This window comes from Crocodylus siamensis, chromosome 4, assembly GCF_052110815.1.
Source record: "Crocodylus siamensis isolate JL-2025a chromosome 4, ASM5211081v1, whole genome shotgun sequence".
Lineage (NCBI taxonomy): Eukaryota > Metazoa > Chordata > Crocodylia > Crocodylidae > Crocodylus > Crocodylus siamensis.
The window spans coordinates 126,861,032-126,882,557 of NC_143398.1; the positions used below are offsets into that span (position 1 = coordinate 126,861,032).

The 21,526-nt window shown below is 44.4% G+C and overlaps 1 protein-coding gene across 1 annotated transcript; it reads left to right on the forward strand.

Moving 5' to 3' along the window:
* Positions 1-4,033: 4,033 nt before the first annotated feature.
* On the forward strand, positions 4,034-20,532 carry TSPO (translocator protein). The gene is made up of 4 exons (XM_090043741.1): positions 4,034-4,162; positions 13,370-13,570; positions 17,951-18,089; positions 20,280-20,532. The coding sequence occupies exons 2-4, from the start codon at positions 13,383-13,385 to the stop codon at positions 20,451-20,453; spliced, it is 501 nt and encodes a 166-aa protein (XP_089899867.1). The 5' UTR covers positions 4,034-4,162; positions 13,370-13,382; the 3' UTR covers positions 20,454-20,532.
* Positions 20,533-21,526: the final 994 nt, after the last annotated feature.

Below are 21,526 nucleotides of genomic sequence, written 5' to 3' on the forward strand. Positions count from 1 at the left end.
ACCTGCCTCAACTGCTATGCCTTTGATGTATCAGTCTGTTGTTTTCAGGTGGGAGGCTGCCTATTTAATTGTCCTTATGCCAAGGGTGCATACACAGCTCTAAACCTCCCCTTAACCATGTCCCATGCCTTGTAGCTGGCATCCATGTGCAAAAAGTCCGCCAACCCCTTAGCTGGGTCTCACTCAGCCTCACCTGGCCTAAAATTGGCCTCACCCAACCTAAACTTGGCCTCAGGCATCCTCAGACTCACCTGGGCCTCAATCATACCATCCACACTGGGGCCTCAATTCACATGCCCCCACACTGGGGCCTCAACTCCCACCAAGTCTGGGCTCCTAGCCCTGCACTCATTCTCAGGCTCTCTGCCCTGCTCTGGATTCTCTTGATTCCCCTATGGCAGGGCCTCAATCCCCACCTCTGGACACTCCACACCTGGCTCCTTCGTGAGCCTCAGGCCCCACTCAGTGGACCTGGGTCCTGTTTCAGGCCCCTTTCTCATGGCCTGGACCCCACCTCAGGCTCCATTCAGTGGGCCTGGCCCCTGTGCTTTTTTCTCAGTATGTGCTCCCCTAGCCTTCCTCCTCCATGGGGGTTGAGGTTTTTTGGCACCCAGTATGTGCTCCCCTAGCCCTTCACTAGGGAGACACAGGTGTGGCATTTCTTGGAAGCTGCCCTGCCACAAGCAGATTTACCACACCATCCTCCCCAGCAGGGTGTAGTTTTAGGTCATGCCCCAGGACCAGGAACCTCTTCCATCCCCAGAGTTCCTGCCCTTTACCTCCAAACTGTTCTCAGAGCAGTAGCCAGATAGGTAATGTTGCTCCTTTGGCCCCCTGTAGCAAGTGCCCACTCTGCTCTGGAGCCTAGCCTTATACCAGGCTCCCAGCCTCTCCACCTCCTGCCTAACATGTGACCACCTGATTGGGCCTGCTCCCACCTACAGGCTGCTTACTGTTTGCTCAGACCCCCTTTGAGTGACAGGCACAACCTGTGCTTTGTTGATACACCCATGACCCCAGCCCCAAATCATCTAATTCGGTGCTATGTGAATGGTACACAGCTCTGGGGGGCCATCAGTTGAAAGGCTGCCACATGAAAACTGAGCTTTGGGTCAGGTAGGGACCTTTCAGAATTCTTCAAGAGTCTGTAGGTGGTAGTGATGTGTGTTCTGGGGTGACCTGGACAGGATTTTACTTGCTAATCCCAGCCCAAATTCAGTTCCATATTCAGGGCTAGGTACAAAGTACATAAGCCTGGGGCCTGTCAGTTGTCAGGCTGGTACTCACAAACCAAACATTGGGTTGGGCAGGATGCTGCCCAGACTTCTTCAGGAGAGTGCTCCGATGCCAGTGACATATGGTCTGGGGTGACCCAAAAAAGTTTTTCACTTGTAATCTGAGCCCAAACTCAACCTGTTATTCAGGCCTGGGGTCCTGTGAGTTGCAGCATGGCACACAGAAACTGAGCTACAGGTTGGGCAGGACTCTTGCCCAGACTGCTTCAGGAGAGTTCCTTGATCACAGAAACATGTGCTTTGGGGTGACCCAGAAAGGATTTTCACCTGTAATCCTGGCCCAAAACCAACTCTTTTTTCAGGTCCGGGGGCCTGTGAGTTGGCAGCCTGGCACTCCCAAACTAAGTTTTGGGTCAGGCAGAACTCTGCCCAGGCTTCTTGGGGAGAGTCCCCTGGCACCAGAGACATGTTTTGGGAAGATCTGGAAAGGATTGCCATCTGTAATTCCAGCTCAAACCCAGCTCCTTGTTCAGATATAGGGGCCTGTGAGTTGGCAGCCCGGCACTCACAAACTGAGCTTCAGGTCGGGCAGGACTCTGCCCAGACTTCTTCAGAAGATTCTCTTGGTGGCAGATTCTTTTGTTTTGGGGTGACCTGAAAAGAATTTTCACCCATAATCCCAGTCCAAACACCATTCTTTATTCAGTGCTATATACATTGCCCACAGGCCTGAGAGGACATCAATGGGTAGAATAGCACACAAAACTGAGCTTTGGATTGGGCAGTGCCCAGCTCAGTCTTACTCAGAAGTGTCCCCTGGTGGTGTAGACATGTGTTTTGGGATGACCCAAAAGAGATTTTGCTCCGTAATCCCAGCCTAATCTCAGGTCTCCTTTCAGGGCTATGTCCTTGATACAAGATATTATTTTACATTTTTATTAGTAAACTAGCCAACTGCCCATCAAGAATGATGGGGTGGAGAGGTGGAAGGGGCTAGGATGGAATGCTGCCACCTAACGCCCTATGCTGCCGTTGTTCTGAGGCCAGCAACTCCCCCACCCTCTGTCCCTGTGTCCCTATCATCATGGCAGTGCTCCACCACTGCCAGCTGTTGTTGGAACACTTGTTTGCACTCTGATTGGCTGTTTGTCAGCCAGTCAGAGTGCGTATAAAGCATTGCAGACATACAGACAGACAGACAGACTTAGGCTTTTAGAATATTAGAATATACATTTTTGATGAAATACTAACTCTTCAGCCTGTGTAGTTCATTACTAACAACATTTAATTGTGTAAGAATTATCTTTGAAAAAGAAACCAGGAACTGGGAATACGGAACTAACTTCAGCCTCATGCCTAAGGGTTGTCCATGCTCTGTGCTCCTCAGCAGGGCCACTGCATTGTTCATAGGGCAGCCCAATGGCCTTGCTACTTGCAGAGTCTTTATTAGTATTCACAGGGTGTATCGACATGTGCCACTATGGCACCATTGTTACTGAGCCGTCATTTAGTATTTCCTTTGGAAGAGAAGAGCTAAAAAGGGATTATTAAATGATGGCACAATAACAGCTTGTACTGCTCTGTGCCAGTGGCACATGGTTATTTTTAGTCCCTACGTTGCTGTAGCAATGCACTATAATGAGGGAGTGTGTCGCTGTGGTAACAGAGCTGTAGCATGGTTTTTGCCTGTGGACACTATGTCGTTGTAGTATGTTACTATGGCAATGTAGCGTCACATGTAGATATGCCCAGTGCCTGGCTTTGGGCTGAGACAGAGCACAGAGAGTAAGGGGGGACACCCTTTCTTTTGTGGACATAAAGCAAAGCTGGAGTGAAGGCTAGAATTGATCCTTGTCTAGCCTCACTTCATTCTTGGAGGGAGACAGAAAAGTCACTGGTCAATGGGGTTCCTAACTTGGCTCTAAAAGAACTGTGTAGCCAAGTGCTGTGCATGGGCTTTGCATCAAGGCCCTCACAGATTTAAGCACCACACATCTTCTGTACCCAAGAGTTTCTAGCACACAGAACAGCTAAAGGGCAAAGAGATTAGCCAGGCTATATTATTTCAATCATGCAGTAACATCTAGTAGGTTTGATTCATTTTCTTCTTGGGAAGAAAAGTCAGGAATAAACTTAAACTTTAATAAACTTGCTGATAACCCTGACTGAAAATAATATCTGGAGGCAGCTGTTCTTTTGATTTCCCTTTCATTAGCTGCCTGCTGCTTAGGCAGGCATTTTTTATGTATTTTTTTTGTTCTGTCACGATTTTCTTTTCTGTCTCTTTTTAATATGAGAGTCATCACTCTCTTTTCCCCTTAGTTAATAGGGAGGCCCAAAGAAGCAACTGGATGTGATGAATCAACACCAGTGCTAGTGTCAACTGGAGTTTTATTAGCCTTAAGGGTCCCATGAAGACAGATTACAAAATCTACCCAGGAGAGCACACTATTAACTTTCTCTTGCCTGAAGAAGGGTGTTTGTACCTGAAAACTTGCAAAGAACGGTATTTCCAACTACTTAGTTGGTCTAATAAAAGATATGACATCTACCCAAAGAACCTTGTCTGATTACAAAATCAAGAATTTGGGCAGCTGGCAGAGGAGTGAGAGCCTTAGTGCTCCTTATATACCTAACAGGTGGAAAAGGCAGCAGCCCACCAAGCTCCAACCCGACTCCAGTGCCAGCTCAGAGCGCCTTCTCTCCAGCCCCCTGCAGACCCAGCAGCCACTACACATCCAGTGCAGGCTCCCCGCTTTCCTCCCTCGTTCCCTCCCTTCCCCTCCTCCTGGGGAGGGCCTGTGGCTGTGTGTAGGAGTGGCTTTGGCAGCACACTCCCGCCTTCCTGCTGTTTCCCGGAGGCGGCGGCGGCAGCCTGGTGTGGCTGTGCGGGCAGCGGAAGCTTCACAGTGCCCCCAGCGGGAGAGGTGGGTTTCCGGGGTGATCAGGGCAGCGGAGTGTATGAGGGGCGGGGAGGGTCTCCATGCACCCACCCGGCATAGTGGGCCCATGCAGGGTTTTTGAATGACAGTTTGACTCTTGGGTAGGGTTGCCAGCTCTCTTCGTATCTCTTCCGGGAGGTTTACACAGGACGTAGACATTACATCAGGAAGGCAAATGCTCATTACTATTACATTTTAAAAACTCACTGGGCTATAAATCAGATTAAACATTTAATGAATGCCGCAGCATTGATCTCCCAGGTGACTCTCAGAAGTCTCCTGGAGATTTATGTCTAATTCCAGGAGACTCCAGGGCAATCCTGGAGGTTTGGCAACCCTACTCTTGGCGGGGGGTCTGCAAAAAAATGTAAACGGTTCATTGATTAACAAGTCCACCTGAGTGAAGGAGCATTCTGGTTGGCGACCCCCCCCCCCTTATGATTTTCAAATTTTACAGGGGGGCTCTTGTCTGGGGGGGGAGAGCTTAGTTCCTCCCTGAACTTCCCCTTAATTTGTCCACGTGACAAGTGTTAGGCTCTTGTCCCCTTCCTGCTCCTGTTCCCCTCTAGCCTCAGGGGTGGAAATCCTGTTGTACGAAGGTGCAGGGTGGGTTAGGAGGCTTGTCACGATGGGGAGCCAGGAGCTGGAACGCGGGAGAACGATGGACCTGCTGAATCAGTAGTCCACAGGGCTTGGGTGGGGTCTGTCCTCGCCATCTTAAGCCTTCGAAGAGCCAGAAATGTAGTTTCATTTTCTCTTTCCAGTATTGCCAGGATCATGCCTGCAGGCTGCCCAAGACACTGCTAGTTATCTTAGAGAAGCAGGGCTGGGAGGGAGTGCACCCCCCTGCCTGACCAGGGGGTAAAAATCCTTCTTGAACCTAAATATAGTGTATATACTCTGGTTTCTCTTCAAGTTGCATAAATCTTTCTTCAGATTTTAATGACCATTACTTCTGGAGTTGCAATTGGATTTCCAACCTAGCAGATTTCTTAACTGATTGGAGGCAATTAAATGGAATACATTTTTAAAAGGCTGGGATGAAATACATTTAATTAAATCCAGCACACAACGGAGAGATTACAAGCAAGAGAGGTGAACATTTGCAAGCTGCATTTACACTTGCGTAATCAGTCACTTGGGAAGCTGTAGTTAGTGACCCCCCCTTGTCTGAGATGGGTCTGGAACTTGGACCCTAGTCAGGAGGGTAGAAAACCTGCCCCAAGAAAATTTATAGCAATTCAAATGCTTGTTTCCATATCACATGGAGTGAAGGACGGAGTGCTACCACAGGAAGCTCAATGTGTTTGGAGAATTTTGCAATACACTCCTGGCTGCAAGCAGCTGCACCAAGCCCAGAGCTCTTCTACTAAAGAGCTGACTTCTTGCAAGCCAGAAACTCTGTGCATGAACAGAGGAGATAGGAATTTGCAAGAAGCACACCCAAGAAAGATACATTGATTAAGTTTCTGGGGATGGCACATGAATTCAATTAGAATTGTTCTATTAGGGAGGAATACCTGGAGGTGCCCCCCACCCCATGGATGAACGGAATCCTATTAACTCAGTGGTGTCATTTATTTGCTTTGCCCCACTTCCTCTTTCATTTGATCTTGTGGTGACCTTAAATGACTCCACTGTACATCTCAAATCTCTTATTGTAGATATTTGCTGTATGCAGGATTAAAAAAAATAACTGATATTTCTTTGTTAATGGATCAATCTTACTTCTTAAAAAATGGTATTTCTTCAGATTTTTTATGACCACTACTTCTGGAGTTGCAATTGGATTTCCAACCTAACAGATTTCTTAACTGATTGGAGGCAATTAAATGGAATACATTTTTAAAAGGCTGGGGTGAAATACATTTAATTAAATCCAGCACACAATGGAGAGATTACAAGCAAGAGAAGTGAACATTTGCAAGCTGCATTTGCACTTGCATAGTCAGTTTGCATTACTTCGGTGTTATGAAACAATGGCCTAACAGTGAGTCAGAGTTCACAAATAAGTTGAAAAGATTTAGGTTCCTTAACACAGTGGAATAACAATGAATCAGAAAGGCAAGTAATGATACTGGACCTGTTAGACCAATTAGAGAAGGTTATTTTTGTATAAATATAATTCTCCCTCCAGAACCCTCTGTTGTGAAATCCTACAGGACTTAGTCTTCTCTGCATTTTATCGTATGTAAAGTAATTGGGAGAGGTAGTGAGATAATATGGATGAAATCAACAGCAGTATGGCATCCTGCTCCAAGTACTTTTGTCCATGTGTAAAATTGCATCATTTTTCCTAATGCTGAGTTAAAACAGGACAGCAGGTAAAGAGCCTGTACCAGACTGAGGTGAAACAGGAAAACACACTGAATTATTTGCTTCTTTGAGACTATCTCTTACTATCAAGAGCATTTGTCTTCCCATTAAGCCACTTCACAGCTATGGACTTTTCCCTGCTATTGGACAACAAATAGTTGGCTTTTGCTAGCATGGTTATTTCTGTTTGGGGCCTAGCAGGAGGTTGCACTTCAGTTTACCAGCTGGAGGTCTTGCTATAGTGATTCATGCATTTATAACCTCCAGGTATGGTTTAGTACAACTCTTATCTAGGAAGGAAGACTGCTCTGAAAAGGTCTAGCTAGTACAAAATGTCATTGAATAAACATAAATATTGCACACTACTATAAATGCATTTCCAGAGTCAGAATCTTGCTAGTTCTCTACTCAATGCAGAGAGCAGTTTAGTTTCTTTACCCTAATGTTCAGTGAGATAAGGCTAACATCACATTCAGAACTAAATTCAGAACTAATTTAAGCCTTCCACCCAAGCAGTAAGTACATCTCTAATGCATACCACCCTTTCAGTTAAATTACTTATCTTTGTTCAGTGGGTGAAGAGAGAAATATTACTGTTAGGTTGGGTTTAATATTACTATTATTAGCAGCACCAATACAAACATTCTGTCAAGTACTTAGGGATGGGATTACCAGCCACTTGTTCCAGGTCCAGTAAGACTCAGTCACTTCAGATTTCTGTTACAATCAAGTATAAAATTGATGACATGGATTAACATACCCCTTTTCAGGCACTCTTTGCTAAAGAAGAGGCCCACAGCAGGTTGTTCATTAAGTCACCGATGCATATCTCCCATGTTTAGAAAGGCTGAGGACAAAGTCCTTTCAACCTGTTAGGACAGTTGCGCCAGTAACATACTAGCCATGCATATCCTGGAGTGGTTTATTGCTAATGAAGCATGGCATTTAAGTGACCAGAAATGAGGATGTTATTATGGAAGTTGGGTTGACCCAGAAAAGAACAGTATGAACTTAGTGTGTTTTAATATATTCAATATATTATATACTATTATAATATTCTACTGTACTCCTTTTGTCCTTAAGAAATACAATCACGTTTTCTGAAAAATGTCCTTACTATTCCTAGGATTACTGTACGTGAAATATCAGTGAAACACGTTTTTTAATTGTGTGTTTTGAAAACTGTTTGCATACAGTCAGTGTCACCATTCCTCCTGAATTATGAGCAGCAGTAGTCACCCCATATTGACTTCTCTGTACAAACCCTATTTTCAAACTTCTGCTCCTCTAGGACCATCAAAAAGAAGTCACCACCATTCTCCCCAAAATTTTGTATTATGCATCTGATTTCAGGTGGAACTTATCTGGGATGTTACTACTTTACTACATTATTGGGGGGAGCTGGGGAGTAGTAAACAGAAAAAAAAAAACTTTAGAAATTTTCCCTGGTATTGATGTTTGGAATTATATATATTCTGGGTTGGATATATATTCCTAGAAAAGAGCAGTATGAATTTAGTGTCTTGGTGAGCCAATATGAAAATCCCAATAATAGTATAGCATCTCTGTTAACCCTATGAGGCCATGTCTACACAACACACTATGGAATGTACGGAATGTAATGATGTGCTACGGCACTGTAGTGTTCACATGACAGACAGCTACTTTGCATAGTGGTGTGGCTCCTTCATTATAGTGTGCCACTATGGCAAAGTAGTGGCTAAAAATAACCCTGTGCTACACATACAGCACAGTATGGGGTAGTTTCATAGATTTAATACATTTCAGACATTAGGGCTAGAAGGGACCTCAGAAGATCATCAAGTCCAGCCCTTTGCCCCAGGGGCACAAAGTCAGCTAGGGTCAAAGGATTCCAGCAAGATAGGCATTCAAATGTTTCTTAACAGAGTCCAGAGTAGGTGCTTGCACCACCTCTAAACTCTATTCCAGGAGGCACATGCCCCCCTGATTCAAGAGGCACCAGTCACCCATGCCCATGGCTCTCAGCCTTTCGTCTTACGGCCTGTTCTCTTGCCCTCTAATCATGCACATGGCTCTCCTCTGGACTCTCTCAAGCTTTTCCGCATCCTTTTTAAACTGTGGAGCCCAGAATTGGATGCAGTACTCCAGCTGTGGCCTCACCAAGGCTGAGCACAGCAGGAGGATGACATCTTGAGATTTGCTTAAGAAGCATCTATGGATGCAAGCCAGAGTTTTGTTTGCTTTACCAGCTATGACATCGCATTGGTGGCTCGTGGTCATTTTGTGATCAGTCATGACCCCCAAGTCCCTTTCTACTGTGGAGCATGATGTGGGTTTTTTCTCCTGTGGTGGAGTACCTTGCATTTTTCTGTATTGAATGTCATCAGCTTTTATCTGCCTATTTTCTAAGCCTGTCAAGGTCGGCTTGGATCACCAACCTATCCTGTGAATGCTTCACCCCAAAGTTTGGTGTCATCAGAGAACTTGGCCAATCCGCTTCTGACACCAAGATCCACAGTGTTAATAAAGATGTTAAAGAGTACAGGTTCAAGGACAGAGCCTTGGGGGACACCACTGGTCATGGAGCACCATGATGATTCACTTCCGTTGATTACCACTCTCTGAGTCCGACCTTGGAGCCAATTCCCCACCCATCAGACTGTGATGTAGCCAAGGTTGCAGTGTGCCAGTTTTCCCATGAGGAGATTATGGGACACGAGATCAAAGGCTTTTTGTAGTCCAGATATATGGTGTCAATCTCTTCTCCCTTGTCCAGGTGATATGTGACCTGGCCATAGGAGATGGGATTGGTCAGGCAAGATCTACCTGCAACAAACCCATGCTGGCTGTCCCTCAGGATGCAACCAGTCACTGGTTACTGTGCTGTGCTTTAGTACTTCCAAAAGTACTACTTCCAAAAGGAACTACTAAAGCACAGTATAATAATGTCGCCATAGGGCAATATGTATATATGCCTTAAGGAGGAGGATCAGACATGGACAGCACATGAAATAAGAGACATCTGAGACAAACTCAGACTCCGCAATTAATGTTAGTGACTCAGTTACATTTTGGAATTGGCTTTATGTTATAAATGTGTGTGAGAGTGTTTGTGGATTGAGTGTGTGCATCTCTACATGCATGCGCACATACACACACATAGTATGGGGAGGGGAAGAGAAACAACTGAGTGGGCAGCCATAAAAACCCCCAAAATTATTATTTTGATATAGGACTCCTCATTATTCCTAAAATATCTGGGTCTACAGACACAAACATTGCTTGTTTTGATGGTTCAGCTGAAAAGTTTCTTATAGTGTTTTTAAATCTGGAAGACTGGAGAGTTAGTGACAGGATAGCAAAAATAAATAATGTAAATATTTTGGGACAGCAGTACAAACGCAATGAAGGAATACAAGAAAAGGGTCAGCTAGCGCTTCCATTAGGGCAGAGATATAAAGACTAGGCATAGGAAGAAACAGTTCTCTCTTGACCTCCTTAAGCAAGGAAAGAGAACAATCAAGAAACACTCTTATTTTGGCAGGAAGAGGAAGCTGACTGCCATCCTTTAGCTGCCTTCCTTTAGCAGAGGAATTCCTGCTTTGCATTTTAAAAGAGACTTTGAAGGAAATGTTGGTTACCATACATAGTTGTTCCCATACTTTCGTTTTAAGAAAGAAGTGGACCAGGAGGAGGAAGAAAATTCTAGTTCTGGATTTCCATGCGTTAGACCAAGATTGAGAGATACCCTGCACAGACATATTGTTCTGTTCGCCTCATTTCTCCGGGCCTGCTAGCTCCAGCTGAAAGTACACTAGTAAACATTTATCCCCTGGGAGTATCCCAAACAAGTTTAAAAACACATTCAAACAATTAAATTTTAAATCAGGCTGTGCTGCTTCAATTGCCAGAGATGAAGGGGCTGGTAATGAATAAGCAGGAAACTGTGGAGCAAGTACAGGAGGAGGAGGGAAATGGGTTGGACATACAGGTATATATGAAAAGAAGCATACTCTCAGCAGAATGGTGCTTGGGAAGACCAAAGAGAATGGTAGGACATGGAAGAGAGGGGGAAGTGGATATGAAAAGGGAGGTATCAAGGGAGGTATCAAGAGGCATTTTCCTCCAGTGTCTTCTGCCAAATCGTCTTATATCTTTCCATATGCTTTAGACCTCCTATAATCTAAGCAAGGGAAGCCCCAACTCTGATGGTCTTTTGAGGATCAGGTTTCTCTTTCTGTAAACCATTCCAAGCTAAGCTTTTGGCACTTTAAAACATCCCAAAAAACTCAGGGCAAAATCCTGAATCAAAACAATCATTTCATAGTTTCTAGGGTCGGAAGGGACCCCCTGCCATGGCAGGAAAGAGTACTGGGGTCAAACGACCCCAGCAAGGTGTGCATCTAACCTCCTCTTAAAGACTCCCAGGGTAGGAGCCAGCACCACTTCTCTTGGAAGTTGGTTCCAGATCCTAGCCGCCCTGACCGTGAAGTAGCGCCTCCTGATATCTAGCCTAAATCTACCCTCTGCCAGCTTGTGACCGTTATTCCTGGTCACTCCTGGCAGTGCTCGGGGGAACAAGGACTTCCCCAGTGCCTGCTGGTCCCCCCTGACTAGTTTGTAACAAGCCACTAGATCCCCCCTCAGCCTTCTCTTGTAGAGGCTGAACAGGTTCAGGTCCTGTAGCCTCTCCTGATCATGCGAGTGGCCCTCCTCTGGACCCTCTCCATGTTGTCCACATTCCTCTTAAAGTGCGGCGCCCATAACTGGACGCAGTACTCCAGCTGCAGCCTGACCAGTGGGGGAGGATCACCTCCTTGAACCTTCTTGAGATGCATCTGTGGCCTTCCTGACTGCATTCCCATGCTGCCGGCCCATGTTTATCATTAAAGGACAATTGTTAAGATTCAAAATGTCTGTGAAACTCAGCACACGTTGACAAACCACTGGACAGTTGTGAAGTCCTACAACTTCTGTATACTCCCGAAATATTAGTAAATCTAGAAAGTAAACAGTTAATGGACCCAGCTCTGCCACATAATCTTTCATTTCTTGCTATCACTTTAGTTACAACCACTGCTGATCTTTTAACTTTGTGCTGGAATATTTGCAAAAATAATGTGAAGATCAAACTATCAAATTCAACAACAATAACACTAAAAAAAGATGACCTGACTTGGTTGCTATGTCACAGTTAAACAGCAATTTTAGGACACCAAACATCAGTCATTCAAATTATATTCAATAAAATATTTTACTACTGTGACAAATCAGAGCTAACATTGTTTTATATGCTTTGCAACTTTGTTACTTTGGAAATATTTACTGGGTGTTCAATGAAAAGTACATAAAAAACTATTATACATCTAAATACGTACTTGTTTTTGATTTTGCCCTATTTGAACAGACAATAGGGCAAAATCAAAATTAGGTGTCAGAGAGAAGTAGGGCTGGAATGGAGCTCCAGGCTAGGAACAGAAGTTACACATAAACCTGCTTAAGTGATCAGAAACTGGTTTAAACCTGTAACAGAACAGAAGCTGAGTGTTCATAAACCAGTTTGAAAATGGCTGAAAATGGTATAAGATAAACCTGGTTGAATGTAGTATCAGACTTAACTGATTTGGGTCAAACCGGTTTATGAAATTTCTGTACCCTCCTGGTTCAGGTTAAATCACAGTCCCCCCAGTATCCCAGCATGCTTTTCAGCCCTGGGATGGACTGGGCTGTCTGCCCCAGAGAACAGGGCTGGCCCTGCCCCTTTGTTCCCTAGCTGGAGCACTGAGGGCTGTCCAACAAGGGCGGGGTAAGCCCAGCTGGGAATGCAGTCCAATCTGCAGGGGAGGAGTGTCCCCCAAGGCAAACCCCAGCTGGAGTATGGGGCCAGGGAGGGGGGTTAAACTCCCCTCCCCCTGCTCAAACTTACTGTTGGCTGCAACTGTGGACTACAAATCCCAGAAGCACCTGGAAGCAGGAAAATGAAGTGATAAGCAAGCTGTAGAGTCTTGATGCTGTGATTCTGGAAGTGCCAGAGACCTTGGGGTCAGCAGGAAGAGGAAGTGAACACACAGCACATTCTGGCTACATACCAGAGAACCGTGCTCTAGTACCTGCTGGTTCTGGCATGTGGCTGCATTTTCTGAATCAAAGGTAAATGTCTATTCACTTCTGTTTCAATTTAATCTCTGCAGTTTGGACTAACCTGCAAAAAGACTAAATCAGTGCAGCCTCAGACTTTTAGACTGTCTGTACTTAGCCCCAGAGGTCATCTAGTCCAACCCCTTCTCTGAGGCAGGATCATTCCTGTCCAGACCATCCCATTGGTATGAGAGCAGGTGATAAAAAGTTCTATGGCAGTGAAGAACTGGATGGGTCCATTTACAGTTTACTTCCAGACTTCTATCTATTCTACTTTGCAAGAAATTGTGCAGTGGGAAAACTCAGGAGACTGGCCCTGAACTATTCCTAGGTAAGGTTTTTTCCTAGAATTTAGCCCTTTTTTGATCTTTCTCTTCTCTCTTTCTTTCCCTCCTCACTTTCCATGCCCATGTGTGAAACTTAAGCATGACCCTTATTTCAATTTGCATTTCTCATCTCCTTTACTTGCTGTTATTTTTTTTTACCGTTTTATTTCCTGCTGTATTCTCTCTCACACTTTTTTATCTGCAGGGACATTTTTTGTGGGGAAACCTGAAACTTTCTTCCTTTTACTGATTTTTCTAAAGGCCCACAGGGCAATAGTGGGCTGGACATGGTTACCTCCTAACTAGGATTTTGGTCATGCCTATTAGAATTATAATTAAAATGTCTGTTTAAATGGAGTCTTTTTCTAGTTTTACTTGAAATAACTTTTTTTTTTCAAATTAACATTCAGGTGTTTGGGGTTTGTTTCAGATTCAAAGTCACAATGGACACTGTATCAGCATGGGCTCCAGGTGTTGGTTTCACACTTCTGCCTCATGTAGGAGGGATATTAGGAGGCTTGATAACAGATAGAGAAATCCACGGATGGTATGAATACCTAGAGAAGCCATCCTGGTGTCCACCTAATTGGATGTTCGCTCCAGTCTGGGGAACTCTCTACACATCGATGGGGTACGTCTTTCAGATGGAATATAAACACTTAACTTCTCTGGTAGTTACTTAGTGTACATTAGGAATGCTAGACTGGTATGTTGAATTATGTTGCATAAGTTAGAAAGCTGTGTTATTGTATACCTAAATCGCTTCTCGGCCTCTTGAAGGCTCAGATCGAGCGAAAACATTTATTCTTCATTCTCTCCTCTTTCTTTTCTTGTGCAAATACAGTTTTTCATAGATTTCATAGACATTAGAGCTGGAAGGGACCTCGGGAGATCATCGAGTCCAGCCCCCTGCCCAAAGGGCAGGAAGTCAGCTGGGGTCATAAATATTTTGTTCCATTCCATTAGTGATATTATCTAGTTAGCACTGAAACCAAAGCACAATCAAAAAACCCTCTTTGATGAAAAGCAGAATAACAGAAAAAAAAAAAGACTGGATTGCTTTTCTGTGGAAAAGCTATCATATGGCTTCCTTCAAATCAACTGTATAAGCAGCAAGTGATAGTGTCTGGGCTTCTCACTATATACCAGGTGGTTTGACTAACATTTTTAAGAGTACAAGGATTTTTTTAGGGTGGTATCTTTTGTTGGACAAGCAATAAAAATAATTATTGGTCCTATCCGAGATATCACCCAAAAGGCCCTTGCCTCTTATATATTTCCTAGACGGTCATGGTAACAACATCATTCCAACCATACCATTTTGAAGAATAAGGTTTGAAAGTGGTTCATATTCTGGAAAAACCTCACCAGAATAGGTGTGATTTGTGGCAGTTGGACTTGGTTAATGCCTCTTATTGAGGATGGGTCATCTCCATGCACCAGAGGTAGCTCTGAACATTTCCTCTCCATGGACAAGTCCTACTCATAGAGTGTATCTACACGCCACCGTACAGAAGTGTTGTTACTGTGCTGTCTTTAGTACTTCCTTTTGGAAGTACTAAAACACGGTACAGTAACTGCCCATACTGCACCGTATGGGTGGTGCATGCTTAGATTTCCCTGTTACGTCGCCACAGTGGTACACAATAGTGCAGCTACAGTGATGTAGCTAGTGATCATGTGTAGACCTATGTGATCATGATGTCACCATAGCATGCTGTAGCGCACTGCTATGTTGCCCTAGGGCGACATGTAGATGCACCTATAAAGTTCTATTCTGCATGCTCAAGAAGCATGGCAGTTCCCCAGACAGTCTGGTAAACCCTGTTCCTTTACTGGCCTTTAACATGTACACAAGATTCTTGGGATTGTGCCATCCTACACACTTTTTTAAATATTATCTAGCAAAACACTAGCACTCTAGGAATTTCATATCTGAGGAGCTAGCTGTGAAGTATGTTTTACAAGTTTGCTGAAAAACCTAATGTTATCTCTGTGTGGTGCACGTGAGCTCTGTTCATCAGCTGTAGAACCACAGCAGCATAACCAGATTTGCAGAGCCAGTTAACTCAGAAACAGTAAGGCATAAAAAGCAAAGAGCTAGAAGGCAAAGACCTGTAAACAATTTCAAATGCTTGCCCTAGTTTTTAAAACACTGCATTTAAGCGCCTCCTAGTGAGAAAATGGTGAGGCTCTTCTTTAGTTGCAGCTAAATATGTCATTCATATTTGACAGGGACCTGGTTGAAGGAAGCTTGAAATTTGTGAAGCAAGAAGAGACATAGTCAATATAGAAGATTAATTCCCTTATAAATTAAAAAACCCCTCTCATATCCCATGTGAATAAAGTCACACGTGAGAGATATGCCTGCTGCTAAACAATTAAATTCAGAATGTTTGAAAACATGGTGAATTTGAAAGACATCAGTAACCAGATTAGAATTCATGCAGTTATCCTGCAACGCAGCTTTACTGACATCTACTGCCCAACTTGGTATACAGCTAGATTCACATTCTCACCTAGAACACAGATTTTTATATTGCTACGACTCCATGCCAGCTTTTTACTAACAGAGGGGAATGAATGCCCTTTTGGGAAACAGTCTTTTGACCCTGATGTCAAGCATCTGCTAACACTGAAAGAAGAACTAAAAAGAGTAAGTTCTAAAGCAGTTACATGAATAGATTTATATGCTGAATGTGCTCAAATAGAGGTTCTTCCAGTACAAAGATAAACTATGAGTTCTTATCTCCCTACCAAATCCTTGAAAATTTGGTTCTGACTTTCTACTTTGAAGATTTCCCAGAATATATATGTTCTGGAAGATATTATTTTGATCTCTCTTTACTGCCTTCTCCCTTCTGACATCAAAACATTAGGATGAAAATCACTGCCATCTATACAAATGCAATCTCAATCTATATTCACCACTGATTTGGCATGCCCCTCATTTTTTTTTCTCATCTCAGCCTCAGTTCCTGGTTATTCCATACCTTCCTTTAACAATTAAAAAAACACCCCAATAACTCAAAAAACAGAAATTCTTTAAACAACACTTTACCATCATCTACCAAAATCAAGTAGGTCCCTCTCTCATTTGGCCCTACTCATTAAATTCAACCTTCAAATTAACACCCAGCTCAGGGTAGACAAGGCACTGTGACTCTTGGTTGCTTTTGGGAGGCCTGGTATCCCCAGCTGTCAGTCTTAAGATTTATGTCTCTGGGCCTGAGAACAGCAGCAGGAAGGGAAAAGGAGGAGGCAGCAACCCCAGACTGACTTTATCACCTTATTTCCAGGTTTGATGCGTGTAGGATGGAAGTGGTTGGGCAATACTTCTAAGACTGCGGCAGAGGTAGCTTAGATCAGTAGGGACCAAGCATTTTGGCAGGAATGCCCCAAATTAGCTCTACACCTTCTCTTAGTGCCACTCTGGTCCCCTTTGCCTGCTCCATCTGCTGCTTTGCTTTATGCTTCCTGTCCAATCTGGCCTGTGAGGCCATTCTGTCTGGCCCACGGGGTGCTTAAAATTTTTTTGAAAATTAAAATGCATCTGTCCTTGGTTCCTGTCAAAAATCACAGGAACCAGGGACAGTAGGACCCAGGGGAAGCTTGGCAGGCTCTTGCAACCGCAGGCCTGGGACCATGTGGCTGACCCGGCATGGGAAGCTCAGGTAAGGGGGATGCGGGGAAGAGCAGGGAAGGAGCTGGTGCGGAGTGTGTCGAAAAGCAGCCCCTCGCCCACCCCGTGGCTGGTGCTCTGTGCTGTAGCCACTTGCAGCCCATGTGGGGCTGTCCTGAGCAGGTACAGGGAGCCCAGGAGGGCTGCGAGTGGCACTGGCCATGGGGTGGGCAAGGGGCCGCTTTTCCCTGCACTCAGTACCAGCTTGTAAACCGGCCCTGCTGCCACCCTGGGCCCTGCACTGGCTCTGGGCTCCCCATTGGGGCTGTGCCGTGGTGGCAGCAGCTGCAGCCCCCCTGCTTGCCACACTAGGCAGCGTTTGCTGCTGCTGCCCGCCCGGAGGAAGTCATGCCATGGTAGGCTGCAGTGAGACTGCCACCGCGGCTCTGGGCTGCCCAGCATGGGAGCTCCAGGCGGGCACCAGTAGCAAACACTGCCCAGCGCAGCAAGCGGGGGGGCCATAGCTGGTGTTGCTGCGGCACAGCACCAACAGGTGAGCTCAGAGCCAGCATGGCCCAGACTAGCAGCGGGGCCGAGTTACAAGCTGGTGCTGAGAAAAGTGGCCCGTCGCCTGCCCCGCAGCTAGTGCCCTGTGCTGCAGCCGCTCCCAGCCCACATGGGGCTGTCTGTGTATGCTCGGGACAGCCCTGTGTGGACTGAGCGCCACTGCAGCACAGGGTGGTGGCCACAGGGTGGGCGAGGGGCTGCTTTTCCCTGCACTCCGTACCAGCTCCTTCCCTGCCATGGAGCAGGGGGTTGGGGCTGTATGCTGCCCCCACAGGGCTGGGGGGACAGTGGGAGTCAGCAGGTGCAAGGGCACAGGGCCTGCACCATGTCCTGGGACCAGCGCTGGTGGGGCCCAGAGTAGCAGGGGTACAGGGTGCTGGTCAGCAGGGGCTCTATGGAGCCAGGCCAGCTTCCCGCTCTCCCTGCTGGTGCAGCCTAGCCCAGTTCCACAGGTCCCTGCCAACCTGCACCCTGCTCTGGGTCCCATCAGTTCTGGCCTTGGGACATTGGTCCCAAGATGGTGACCAAGGGGCCCTTGACAGCTTGCCAAAACTGTGTAAGCAGCCCCCTGCCCAAAATAATTGCCTGCCCCTGATCTAGACTAACCCTATATGACTTCAGTTCCTTTATCATATCTTCAGAAGTCTCTTAGCAGCCTCCTGAAAGTGTCTGTTTTTGAAAATAGAATTTATGCTTCTCACTCACTTGGATGCTAGGAAATTTATCTGCCTTACTTATGTTGACAAAATATGTGACATGTTTGTTTATGGCTATCTACTTGTATAGCTGTCAGAAACACATTCTCACATTCATTTTATTCAGGTATGGTTCTTATCTGGTGTGGAAAGAGTTGGGAGGCTTCAATAAAAAGTCAGTGGTTCCACTTGGACTATATGCAGGGCAGCTGGCATTAAACTGGTCATGGACTCCTATCTTTTTTGGGGCTCACAAAACAGGATGGGTAGGTACAATATAACATTGAAATCAAACCCTTTTGTCACAGACTACTACTATCACCTGCAAAGTGCGAATAATAAAAGTTTGTAGTTTATGTCTATCTTTTTATTCTGAAAGTATACTTAGTTTTGTATTCTCGATAAACAAATTAGCTCATATAAAATTAATTGTGTAAAATTCCCTTGTCATTTATGCTCAGTCTGCAGAGAAAGATACACAGTTTCTCTCAGATCATCACACTTTTGGATTCCAGTTTCTCCCCCTGCTTGATAAGACTATTATTCATGTGATTAAAAAGTAAACACCTATGCCACAATAAAATTCTAGCTATTCTTTAAACTAACACTAATGATAAAGGAGTTATCATGAGATTACTCAGGTAATAAAAGTTTCCATTTTAGATAGCTCTAAAAATTCTCTGCAGTCTCTGGGGGATTAGAGGATGGGGTCAGGAGAGGGCTTGGTTTTGACATTAGTCCTATGCACTATTTGGCTGGTTATTTACGTAAACAAATTATGATGACCTGAGGACGAATGCACTGCATTCAAAAGTTTATCTAAATCTAACCTCAACCATGCACTTGGTCCAGTAAAAGATAACACCCACAAAAAATCCTTACTTTACATACTTATGTGATCCTATTACTATAATGGAAATCCTAGAAATCCATAATGTGTTTAATCCATATATTAACCCTTTCAGGAAAGGAACCATTTAAAAATAGGGATTAGAACAGGGATAGGCAATGCACATAGCACACAAAGGCATTTTTCTTGGTATGCAGCCACGGCCCCAGCCCCTTCCCTACCATCCACCCCAAGCATGCGCACCAAGAAAAATGCCTTTGTGTGCTATGTGCATTGCCTATCCCTGTTTTAATCCCTATTTTTAAATGGTTCCTTTCCTGAAAGGGTTAGTATATGGATTAAACACATTATGGATTTCTAGGATTTCCATTATGGTAATAGGATCACATAAATATGTAAAGTAAGGATTTTTTTCTGGGTGTTATCTTTTAGTGGACCAAGTGCATGGTTGAGATTAGATTTAGACTCTTTGACTATGGAAAAACAGTAGAACGGTTTCTTCATTGCAGTGAGCTCAGAAAAACCATGAAGGTTCAGAATGTTTTTAATGCTATGAATTCCTATTTGAAATGTCTGGGTTTAACCTTGTGAATCATGTTTACACACCTAAGAGTGCTAATTTGGGGGCACCTTTAAAAAGCTCTAAAGGCACCCTGCTTGAAAAACATTTCTTTATAGATTCCCAGTTATATTCTAGATTAATAAATGATTCCATGGAGGAAAGATAAACAGTTAAGAAAATCCCAAATCATCTTTGCTCCTATGCAACCTTAAATGTTGATAAGTATTAAGAAATTCCAACTGAATATTGCATTAATGCTTGCTTTTGTGCATTTGCTCTGTAATTGCATTACAGTGTTTTTGCTCTGCATCAGCACAATCTTGTTAAGAGATAACAATGTCTTTTCCAAATTGACTGTGAGGACAGGAAGCTTCAGCCTCCACTCAGTACAAATCCTCAGCTCTTCTATGAAATATGAACTTTCATTTCTACGTAGAACTTTTACAATCTTTTCTCCCATGTCTGAAGGGTGCTTGTGCCCGAAAATTCCACCCCCCTCCCCCGCAAAAATCTAGTTGGTCTAATAAAAGATATTACATCTACCATGAGTTCTGATTCCTGTGTTGGCAAGTGGCATTATAAGGCTTCATCTATACGAGGTTGCTTCTGACACCAAAAAGCTGCCCCAGACAAGCCATCACAGTACCAGTTAGAGCTGCATGTCTCCCTTTCAGCACAGCTGCTGTTGTGGAATACACTGGGAAAGCCGAGCCACTAAAAGGACCTCAGCAGAGGCAGGCGTATCCATACATGCTTTCTGCCTAGCAGCAGCAGAAGCCTTTAGGGTCACAGAGGTACCATTTTTCTGCTGACCAAAAGGAGGGAGTGTGATGCTACTGGAGAGCTATGAGTGTAGACACAGACATAGTTGTGCTCTGCCAGCAAGCCTAAGTAATGTACACCAGGCCCACAGTTTCATCATTTTGCTTTTCATCATTTGCGAGACATCTTCACAAAAATTCCCACTGTAAATTAAAGATTTTGGCCAGTCTCAAAGAAAAATGCAGTGAGTAAGTGAAGACTAACTAACTTCTTTTGTTCCAGGGTTTGGTGGCTCTGCTACTCACTGCAGGTGCTGCAACAGCCACAACTAGCTCTTGGTACCACGTGAACAAAACATCAGCCTACTTAATGTTCCCTTACCTAGCTTGGTTAACTCTGGCATCTGCACTCAATTATCGCATCTGGAAAGACAATCCAAACAAGAAGAAACCTTAATACAAAACCTTTTGACAAAGTATGAGAACAAAGAAATGTTTAAGCCCTTCTTAAATAAATTTACATTTGTTTTCCTGTTCATTGGAGTACTTACTGCGTTAGACAAAGTCACTTCTAAGTAGAAACTGACAGAGGAAGATTTGTTTAAAAAAAAAAAAAAATGTTGACTTGAGAAAACTGCAAAGGAAGGTGTTTGAGTGAATCCTATAGCAAACAAAATGAAGAGTTTTAATCTGCACTGCCTTTTTGTTCCCCAGTTCTTCCTGCTGCTGATTTCATATTAAAATATGGAACAGATAGCATTTTTATTAGTTGTTAGCAATAAAACAAAATTGGGAGTAGATTATAAAAGAAAATCTACCTATACTGCCATTGTAACCTTTTGAAGATTCTGCCTGATGTGTTTACTCACTGTGGATGGGTCCCCACATGCAGGGGTGTGCATGTGCCACTACTTTGTGCTCCAGTGCACACCCCTGCATGTACACTCCAACACATCAAATTGTCCCAGGTGTGGTAAGAGACGGGGGCAGCACCTGCAGCCTTACCTGGGGTTTCGGGACCCCTTGGGCTGATCTGGCCACACGGAGCCTGGCTGACAGCCAAAGCATGGCTCTAGCTGGCCAGGCTCCATTTCTGACAGCACACTGTTGCTGCGTGTACCACGCTGCAGTAGTGTGCTGCACTGCTATTTGCGGTGGGTTTTTGTTTCTTTTTGATAGTGCCAGTATCAAATTTTGGCACTGTGCTACACAATTTGCTGCAATATACTCTAATTAAAAAGCCCTCACTCCTGGGCCATGTGTAAAGAGGTCCTAGGTACTCTAACTACTAATAGTATTCCCGGCTATTAGCAGAGATAACTGCCTACCTAGAAGGATGGCTAGTTCCAGGTGCATTAGTTATGTTCAAATAAAGACTTACCTATTATCTACTCATTCACTCCTCCTTCAGCTTAGCTTCATGCAGACAGCAAAAATAAATCTTTCTGCTATTTTAGGCTTAAAGTACAGCACAGATCAGGGACATTTCTTAAAATGTAAGGTTCTGTGTTGTAAAAAGGATGAGTGATA

Bases quoted from the DNA above. Each gene is read 5' to 3' on its own strand.
- TSPO (XM_090043741.1), top strand. From the start codon at position 13,383: ATGGACACTGTATCAGCATGGGCTCCAGGTGTTGGTTTCACACTTCTG. The intron at 13,571-17,950 runs GTACGTCTTTCA...CATTTTATTCAG, and splicing joins ACTCTCTACACATCGATGGG to GTATGGTTCTTATCTGGTGT. The intron at 18,090-20,279 runs GTAGGTACAATA...CTTTTGTTCCAG, and splicing joins GGGCTCACAAAACAGGATGG to GGTTTGGTGGCTCTGCTACT.